Source organism: Papilio polytes, unplaced genomic scaffold (genome assembly GCF_000836215.1).
Source record: "Papilio polytes unplaced genomic scaffold, Ppol_1.0 DF821845.1, whole genome shotgun sequence".
Classification (NCBI taxonomy): Eukaryota; Metazoa; Arthropoda; class Insecta; order Lepidoptera; family Papilionidae; genus Papilio; species Papilio polytes.
In genome coordinates, this window is record NW_013527359.1 from 632,816 (window position 1) to 643,012 (window position 10,197).

General features: G+C 32.0%; 2 protein-coding genes across 3 annotated transcripts; both read right to left on the minus strand.

Annotated features, from left to right (window-relative positions):
- Nucleotides 1-803: 803 nt before the first annotated feature.
- LOC106107870 (ribosome production factor 1) lies at nucleotides 804-3,810 on the minus strand. The gene is made up of 6 exons (XM_013288877.1): nucleotides 3,630-3,810; nucleotides 3,339-3,462; nucleotides 3,034-3,197; nucleotides 2,048-2,252; nucleotides 1,397-1,542; nucleotides 804-1,017 (listed from the first exon to the last, which is right to left on the minus strand). Exons 1-6 carry the CDS (start codon nucleotides 3,653-3,655, stop codon nucleotides 840-842), a joined length of 843 nt encoding a protein of 280 aa, XP_013144331.1. The 5' UTR covers nucleotides 3,656-3,810; the 3' UTR covers nucleotides 804-839.
- A 461-nt stretch (nucleotides 3,811-4,271) lies between these two features.
- On the minus strand, nucleotides 4,272-9,761 carry LOC106108123 (methyltransferase-like protein 6). Of its 2 annotated transcripts, XM_013289209.1 has the most exons (14): nucleotides 8,848-9,761; nucleotides 8,580-8,740; nucleotides 8,361-8,397; nucleotides 7,732-7,758; nucleotides 7,257-7,427; nucleotides 6,990-7,069; nucleotides 6,742-6,787; nucleotides 6,443-6,470; nucleotides 6,167-6,209; nucleotides 5,935-5,983; nucleotides 5,517-5,560; nucleotides 5,008-5,055; nucleotides 4,749-4,821; nucleotides 4,272-4,408 (listed from the first exon to the last, which is right to left on the minus strand). In XM_013289209.1, coding segments are annotated over exons 1-3 (843 nt in total). In that variant the 5' UTR covers nucleotides 9,528-9,761; the 3' UTR covers nucleotides 4,272-4,408; nucleotides 4,749-4,821; nucleotides 5,008-5,055; nucleotides 5,517-5,560; nucleotides 5,935-5,983; nucleotides 6,167-6,209; nucleotides 6,443-6,470; nucleotides 6,742-6,787; nucleotides 6,990-7,069; nucleotides 7,257-7,427; nucleotides 7,732-7,758; nucleotides 8,361-8,395. The 2 variants fall into 2 exon arrangements, with proteins under 2 accessions (XP_013144663.1, XP_013144664.1); XM_013289210.1 differs by lacking the exon at nucleotides 6,742-6,787.
- Nucleotides 9,762-10,197: the final 436 nt, after the last annotated feature.

Here is a 10,197-nt window from a genome sequence, read left to right on the forward strand (position 1 = left end):
TTATCTTATTTGGTATCTTTATATTTCCATATATCTAGGAAGATAAAGTCAGATTAGTCGAATGCTCCATTTTCCACGAAATTATATAAAGTGTGTCGAAAAAAAAATTATATAAAATATCGAGTAGAGTATATACATTTTTTGTTATACAGTATCGATATTTACGTGTGTCCCCACCCTAAATTTCATTAGCATCGCCTGATGACAGCCAACTGGTCGCTATAAATTAGTTTATTGCAGTCTGCATTCAATCATTAATGTCTGACAGATTGGAGACACGTTGGTGCAGCGTTTATGAAGCAGGAATCTGTTTCATGTAGCTTTATTTGTTTTAATTTCTGAACATGCAGACGTAACATTTTAAAAACAACATACAAGTGTTTGACATTTGGCATATATAATAATTGTAGGTTAACTATTATGAGTAACTAGTTTTTGCCCGCGACTCCGTCCTCGTGGAGTTAAAAAAAACTAAGTAGCCAATTTGTTCTTCCTGACCATAATCTACATCGATGCCTAATTACATCGAGATCCGATCAGCCGTTTAGGCTACAAACTAAAAAACATCCATCTATCAATCTAAACTTTCGCATTTATAATATTGGTAAGAATGAATAATACTACAAAATTAATGTTGAAATATGAAAATATTAGTAACCAATACATTTTACCCCATTGTTCTTTATTCTGTATAAACACTTATGTTGTTGATGTTAAGATTCATAGACAAAACAACAATATTTCATTGTCTCTGGCAACTACAGATAGAAAAACAACTTGGTTTTGGTCAGATGTTTTTTTTATTTCGTTTAACAAAGATTTCTTTAAATATTTCAGTTTTATAAAAAGAATTTTCTTCTGGAAGTTTCCATGATGTGCCTGCGTCCGGCGATGATCCACTCGTAGTCTCCGTGCTTGGAGTCGAAGGTGCCTTGCTGCAGGGAGACCAGCTTGAGCGTGAAGCGCGGCCCGAGCTCGCGCAGTTTGGCGCGCTTGCCGTCTGACGTGAATTCATATCTGTAGGTTTTAATTTAATCTTACTAATCTTACTAATATTATAATTGCGAAAGTTTAGATGAATGGATGGATGTTTGTTATAGTTTGTAGCCTAAACAGCTGAACGGATTACGATGAAATTTGGTATAGACGTAGAGGATAGTCTTGAAGAACACATAGGCTACTCACTTTTGTTTTCTTATATCCACGCGGGCGGAGTCGCGGGCGAAAACTAGTATTTTTATATAGAAAAGTTAAGGTATATATTAAACTAAAAAATATGAGTTCAAATAGGATAGAATTACGGAATGGGTAAAAACCAATGTTTATTATGGAATGGTACATTGCTCTGCTTTTTTATGTCATAAGAACAAAAACAGGCTATATCTAGTTAAATTACCTGTGATGCCTGAAGAATATGTAGTCCCGTTGGTTATGGAAGGTAACAACACGACGTCCCTTGAACTGCGGCTCGTAGTGGAACATCGCGCCCAGCATGCGGCCCACTGTCAGCCCCAGGCGAGTACTGAAGTTGTTTAATATCACCTGTAAATAAACATTATTATTGAATTTCAATATGTGCCGACATCACAGTATTTTCACTCTAAGAACATCAGGTGAATTATGGGTATATGAAATTCTAAAATCGAGAAACACAGCAGGCGGCGGTATTCGAACTGAACAAGTATTGGCATAAAACGCTACATCAATAACCCTATCGGTTCCAATGTTATAAAAATGAGACCCACCTACAAGCACTACCTTTCCAATAAAAAAAGGAATTCTAAAATCGGTCCACAAGGGGCAGGGAAATGTGGTAACATACATAAAAAACCTCCAGACAAATTGAGTACCTCCTTTAGGAAGTAGCAGTAAGTCCTTTTTTTACAATAAATTTCATAGTGGACAAAGTATATGTTTTTTAAAGGACCTACAGCACACCATCTTAACAGAACTCACAACCATTACAAAGTCAAGCTTAACCCCTAAGTTACCAACACTTACAAGTAACATCTATGTTACATCTTTATGTAAATTTCAATATAAGTACCTCAGGCCTATGGTTAGTGATTTCTTTGTAATCCTTCCTCAGTTCTGGTGTGATCTTGCAACTGGACAGTCTGAAGTGTGCTGTGGGACCACTGGGCAGGTGGATCAACAGGAACCCATTGGGCTGCTTCTGGTTTTCATTCACTATTACTACATCTGTGTAACTTTCTCTTATTGCTGACTGTACTATACGTTTTACTGAGGACCTATAATCAAAATTATTGGTTTAAAGCTACAAATCTGAATTATGACAGTTTTGATGCTATTGGGATGTTATTAGTACTATGGTTTTCGGAATACAAAAGTTAGCAGGTATTTAGCGTGGAGGTTGTCATAGATTACTAACCAATCCAGCTTGCTGAAAAACAACCCCTATATTAGGCTGGTGATATCTGGGATGAATCTCAGCGAATTGTGATACCTAACCTTGTATTCAGAAACTGTTAAGCAGAGTTGCATGAAGTGTGATGCTGTTTACTCTTCCTCTATGCAGGCTCTGTTTAATGGGCAATTTAGAAATGACAACCTCTCTTTTGTTCGGATTTAAACATACCTTTTGTTACATCTATTAAATCTATCTTTATTTTTATTTTGAAGACACTTCACTATGTTACTGTTATTCTGTATAATTATAAACTAGCTGTTCCCATGCGACTTCATCCGCATTAAATTATAAAAAGTTTATTTTATTGTTTACATGTCAAATGACAAAATGACATGATATGACAAACCCTGACAATCTTGCTTCCTTGATGTTGGCAGCAACTTACGGTCTCTTTCCCACATTAGGATTTTATCCAAAATATTTACCCTCTAAGTTTAATGGTGTGAAAATATATAGCCTAAAGTGTGATGTAAATGTAGGGCTTTTTATTAAAAAAAGAATTATTTAAAAATATGCTGTAATTGTTGACATCTTAGGCTTAACTTATCTTAACAAAGAAGTGTGAGTTTACGCTTTATTATAATAGTATAGATGTTGCTTACCTCTGTCTATATCTAGATAATGAATTAGGTATAATTCTCATAAGTTCTTTGCCAAATATCCGAGTCTTTGTATGAGGGTTGTCTGAATATGTGATGAGTACTTTAGGCTCATATGCATTTTGGAAATATGAGGACATTTCATCCAACTCCATGTCTTTTTGTGCCTGGAAGGAAACAAGTTCGCATTGAGTTTTAAATTTACCTGTATATTAGATTGCTACATTATTAAGTAACAGTTAAGTAAATTTTATAGATTGTTTTGGAAACACAACAAAGTAAATTTACATAAATTTAGTGTAACCTACCTCCTCTTTTTCCTCTTCATCAACATTAGCAAGCATTGTTTCATCTTTCTCACGTAAACTTTCCAGAGTATGCGGTATCTTCTTTGGAACATCATCACCCTCTTGCTTCTTCTCCAACTTACGCCTAAAAGATTTAATTTATAATACTTCAAACAAAGCAAAATGAAGTTACTAAATACATATAAACTATTTAATTAAGTTATTTAAATAAGTTAATATTTATTTGAACAAGAGAATTACTTTTTAAAAAAAGAAAATCTTAAATACAACACGTGATAACCTAAAACTTACTTTTTCTTATCCTTGCCTCGAGCCATTTTTTAGGTTGAGTTAATAAATGGTATAGAGTTAATTATAAAGTTACTGTACCAAATAGTTACACAAAATAAAAAGAAAATCACAAATTATATTGGAATTCGATTCAATACAAAATACACAACGACCTTATATTTGACAGTGACATTAGCAAAACAATGCAATGTTGCTATATTCTATTTTTTAGAATGTTGCCATTATGTACTCCAAAATATTAAAATATGTAGACCTACACGCATCTTATGGCTTTAACATTAATCGCGGGTCGTTTGCTAGTTTGAGTTTCCAGTTGGCCAGAATTCCAAACCTTTTTCGAAAATCTCTGATATGAAAACATTACTATTTAGCTATATACTATTGATTGTTTACTGTTTAAAATGATACAACTTCAGGATTTTATCATACGAGGTGGACTTTATAAAAGTTGTAAAGACATCAATTTACATAGTGGACGTAGTTTTGTTAACAATATTGGAGAATTTTTGGTCAGCAATTAATCCAGGCCCTTAATTAAAATCGTATAGTTGAAACAACCAAAATTCCTTTTATTAGGTCCTCAGGTAGTAGTCCTTTAGTAGGTATCAAATTGGGATTTAAAAGGAAGTAATATAAAGACAATTTAATTTTTTATCAAAATTTATTTGATTCAAAATGTAACATTGCTGTCTATGCAGTTTTGGCGACGCGTCGACGCAATCAACTGGCACAATAATGAAAAGTGGATCTTGCACATTCGGGAACGCTCATCGCAATTTCTGTAACAAATATATAATTTTAATGACAGTTATCTCTAACTTATAAATTGTACCAAATATATTTGTTTTGTAGTGAGTTCATATAACCGAAGACATGTTAACAATGTCCCAGGCAGTTTAAACCACTGTGATCTCTGTCTGACTTACAGAGAACACACATAATTAGTGCATTCTCATAGGATCGCAGACACAGATTCCAGAATTATCGAAATTTTTAACTAAGTAAACTAGACGCAATTGGTTCACAAGATTACTTCAAAATTGCACACTTTCTGATAACATAAGGAGATGTAAAAATTGATTAAAATGTGTAAATAATTGTTTGTATATTTATACTTACACTAATAGTAATTTTGGCTGTGATTTACTTTTTTTATATTACTCGCAATCATGAATACTTGAAATTATTCTACCTGTAAAAAAAAACAAAATTAATTAAAATATTTTAATAAGCAATTAATAGTGTATAAAGATATACTTGAATCAGACGCGTTGTTGGTCAACATGGTGTTTTGGGTTCTCTCTGTTGAGGGAGACCTGAAGGTCAAGTCATCATTTGAATATTAAAATAACTAACCAATATATTTAGTAACACTTACATTTCAAAATATATCCATCTTCACATACTCTTGTTTTTCTTGCATAATCTGAAAAGACAAACAATAGTTAATCAAATGTAAATTTTATTTTAAAATGTTTTTTTGATAAAAATACAATCAGACGCGTTTAGTTAGTCAACATGGTGTTTTGGGTTCTCTCTGTTGAGGGAGACCTGAAGGTCAAGTCATCATATAATACTACTATTATAAATGTGAAAGTTGGGATGGAAGGATTTTTGTTGCCATATAACTGTAGAATGGCTGAAAAGATCTGGAAGAAATTTGGCATAGAAGTATTCTTGTAAGAATGCATAGGCTACTAAGTTTTTAAAAGTCATAAGTTCAGATATAAATGTAATGATAGTTAACAAATTACTTTAAACTAAAAAAAAAACTTACAAACAAATTGAGTACCTCCGTTTTTTGGGAAGTCGCTCAAATATTGACATAAATGCTTTTTACTACTAAAATGTAACATTATTTAAAAACAATTATTGAACTGAACTTACTTGTAAAGCAATATTGTTATTTTAGCAGATTTCCTCAAGAATATCTGAAAAGAAATAGTTCTGTTTATTAATCAGTAGATTATTTTTTAAGTTTATTAACTGTAAATCCAATCAGACGCGTTGTTGGTCAACATGGTGTTTTGGGTTCTCTCTGTTGAGGGAGACCTGAAGGTCAAGTCATCATCTAAATTTTTATCACCTTCAATTCTATTATATAAAAGTATTTTTTCTATACTGTCCATCTTAGTTAATAATTTTCAAAATATTCATATAATTATTTTCTTAAAAAATCCTACTTTTTCCTGTCAAAACTTAGTTTTGTGTTTTTTCAACACTGACATTTTTTTTAATTCAATTGGCTATGAGAATATGGTTTGTAGTTTGGTTATTTGCTTTTGAAAAACAAAACTATACTTACAATTGTTATTACATATGGGGGATTTATTTCCAATTTATTGATCCACATCCTGAAAAAGAAATTTCTTTGTAACTGGCAGAAATGGAGTTAAAAAATTATAAAACGGTATAAACGTAATCAGACGCGTTGTTGGTCAACATGGTGTTTTGGGTTCTCTCTGTTGAGGGAGACCTGAAGGTCGAGTCATCATTTAAAAAGCCAAATCTAAAATATTAAAAAAGCAAAAACTTACATACTAGGATAGTATCCTTTTCCAATTCTTCTCAATATCATATCTGTAACAATGTAAAATAAATATTTCATAATAATAAGACAAACTACAAAGTATATAAACCAAGTAAATTCAGACAGCGGAAACCGTTAATGTGGTGTTCATCAATATTCAGTTGAACTATGCAGTCATCATTTAGTTAACGGAAGTTTTAACACTTTAAATGCCAAAACAATGCTTTAAGTTCATCGGTAATAGCATTTAATGTGTTAATTTTTATAATTAAAAAAGACATACCTTTGACAAATCTGGACTGGCAAACAATCTGAAACAAAGAGTAAGAATTCATTGTAATATAATTTAAATTAATTTTAATTGTTGCAAATACAATTATCGATCAGTGAGGATAGTTGTGTTAACAGCATAATTGTTCAGATGTCCCTATCAAAAGTCATCATTTCGATAAAATAAAAATTGGCTCCTGAACTACATTGTTTTTTGTTTTAGAAGGATAATATAACAACATATATGACAAACTTGACAACTAAATGTAGGTAACTTTTTAAGATTTCTTTTTAGATATCTGTGTAACTCACCTATGATGATCCATGTTTGAAGAATCATTGCAGGTTTTATTATGAACTGAAATGTAAGAATAACAATTTAGATATGCTATTAAAATCTAGGAAAAGATATATAATTGAAAGATATCAGTGTAGATAGTTATGATAACAGCATTATAATCAGATGTCCCTATCTAAAATCATCATCAGAATGCAACCCATATATCACAAGATGGAAATTCTAAATTATGAAATTGTGGAAAAAAAGATTAAAACCTCACCTGCATCTTCATTAAACTTTATTATGGCTTGTTATACATGGTTTAAACAGAATTTTTGAATTGGATCATCATTTGTTACTCTGCAATACAAAAAATCTTTCGTAAAAATAATTTTATAACAGAAAAATATTATATTTTTTTAATTAAATTCAGATAGGAGCGAAAGACATAACAGTAATGCATCATAGCTATCAGATGAACTATGAAATCATCATTTACTTTTAATAAAATTTAACAAGTATTATCTAAAGAATTAAATCAACTTACATCAACATTCATATCCAGACATAAATTGTCAAGTTTTTTATTCTTAAAAAAAGTGTTTTCTTGTCTGTGAAGTATTTTACGGCTTACCAACATCACACCATGTATACAATCACTGTATAACAGCTTCGCTTGCCTGCTAGAGCGACCGCAGTCACAGACATTGACTGTACACTACAAAAATTATTATTTTTAATATAAAGGACCAACTAATATTATTCTAGTTTTAATTAAAATATCAATCAGATAGGAGCGAAAGACATAATAGTAGTACATCATAGCAATCAGATGAACTATGAAATCATCATAATAAACATTCAAACAATACAATTTTAACATTTGAAAATATATAAAACAAATGTGTCATTAAAAATTATTGGAAAAATACATATCATAATACACTATAGTTTTAATCTCAGAGTGAATACTTAAAACAAATTTAGATCTATAAAAAATGCAGCGAGTTCAAATTGCTTACCAAAACCAGTTGTCTTTAACACTGGATCTGTAACAAAATAAAATATTTCTTAGTAATTTAATATGTACAAATAATAGGAACATATATGAAAGTTGATTCAGATCGCTGTTAAGCAAAGCTTGGCATCAACCCTCACAATTAGTGGCCCTACTCTACAATACATGACAAAGTTACCAGAATTTACAAAAAAAAATTACAATACTACAAAATTTGGAAAAACCCTAAGCTAGAATAAAGCACCTATTGTGAGGTAATTTCAGCTGCACTGCGCTGTCATCATAAATGATTAAACTGTGTTTAGTAATTGCATAAAGCCAGATTAACTTTATTCTTACTAGCCATGGGTTAGTCAACAATTAATGACCTGCAGTCTATGGTTAACATGGGCAAAGCAGATCAGTACACTGGCTACCAGATCAGCTCAATATGTATAGAGGTATGATTTGTGTGAAAGATGTTATTGGACAGTACAAATTGTTGCCTCTAGTACATCACATCACTCAAACAGAGGTGATCTGATGAACTTATTCAGAGCTGATTTACACATATCTGTTACTTGTACATAAGAGTTGACTAAACACAAATTTGAATAGCAGTAAAGATGCAGGAGTGAGATAGTTCATACTTACAATTAAGTTACTTTCACAGCATGGTCAAATATCCATCCTGCAACAAAATTTTATTAAATTAGCATTTTAACAAAAAGTAAACATGTTAATGAACACAAATGTTATTCAGATAGAGCTAATATACATGCAAAATCATTACTTTTCAATGGTTAGCACTTTTCATCATTTAAAATATTTTTTTTTACATTGTGTTCTTTAAAAACAATGTCAATATCTTACATGTAACTGGTTTTCTATATTTCCCTTGGACAAAGATGCGAGGCACGTCAATTCCTTCTTTGAAGTTAACAGTTCTCCGTTGGACATATGTGTTCATGATTATTTCAAAGCCAGCGTCTGCAAATAGTGCAGAAAGCTCCTCTTCCGTGAAGTAATAACTCCTGTAATAGAAGTTGCTTTTATTCCATTGATTCAAGTGCCAAGGATTTTTAAAATTTTGTAAAATAATTCATAGGTGGAATAAATAGTGGAAATCATAGAAAATTACCTCGTGCCATCTTGCCGCATATAAAAATTATCAGATATCTTATGTCCAGGTTTGAAACGTAGCTGTGCCATATCGTATCTACCATAATCTCGGAATAATAGCACGCCCCCGGGCCGCAACGCCCTAAACGCTACCTTTACTACGTGCATCCATTTCTCGGGATGAATGGCCGATAATACAAAAATAAGACTCGCAATATCCACGCTACTCTCAGCCACATTGTCAAATAAATTGTCCGTAGTCAAATCGGCACAAAATGCTTTCATTCGGCTTTCATCGTACAACTTATTTTGTTTTACAAATTCAACAGCACGTGGGGAGAAATCACATGCGTAGAAGTAAAAGTTCGAAAAGCCTTCTTCGACCAATGGAAATACCATATTTCCAACACCACAGCCAAGTTCTAAATAAGTTATGCGCTCATCAGAATCGAAGTTAATAAGTTCCTGAAACTCACGTGTTGTCCAATGCCGGTCACGAAAGAATTTTGTTTCATTTCTCTTGTAGAAAATATCCCAGTGTCGTTTGGCGTCTTTCTCTAATTTGATTGCTTTAATTTCAGGAACTATACGTGAATTTTGATGCTCTAAGTGTTGTTTCTCTTCAGCCGTCAACTCTTTCAAGCGGTGAACGAAATGATCACCATTTGCGCCGACATGTTCGTCTTCATCCATCTCCATCGTTATATTTTCCAGATTTTACGGTTTATCTACACTGTTATCTAATAGACAAGCTACTATGTAAAATTTTAGATTCCATATTTTTATACGGAGAAGTATTATTTAACGTTAGATCCAATAATTGACCAACAATTTAAAACACTCTTCGCAGCAAGTATTTTTGAGAAATGGCAGAAAGAAAATCGTTATCACTCTGCTTTTTTCGTTTTTGTGTTTGACAGTTGACATTTACGTAACGCACCAAAGAGTAACGAATAAAATATAGATCAACAAAGATTAAGTAAAGGACTTGATAGAACTTCTAAAACAATCATGCCATTAATCTGAAGTGGTGACAGAAAATACAAAGGGGAAATAAATTTTGTTTTATAAATAAACTACTAATGATACTGCACACATTTAGATAATCTATCACCAAAATCTTATTACTGCGACTGCAATGCTTGGAAAGCCATAAATCTATTAATTGAAAAAAATAATCAGATTTCTTAAAAATATTTATTACTATTTAAAAATAAAATATAAAACACAAAATGTAAATGCGGAATTCTAATTGAGTTGTACATCTTGTCTGGCGAGCTCGAGCAACATGGGGTCGTCGAAGAACTTGTTGATAGAGACGTCCTCGCTGAGCCCTTTGCGTCGCCTCGTCTTGATCATGAATTCACGG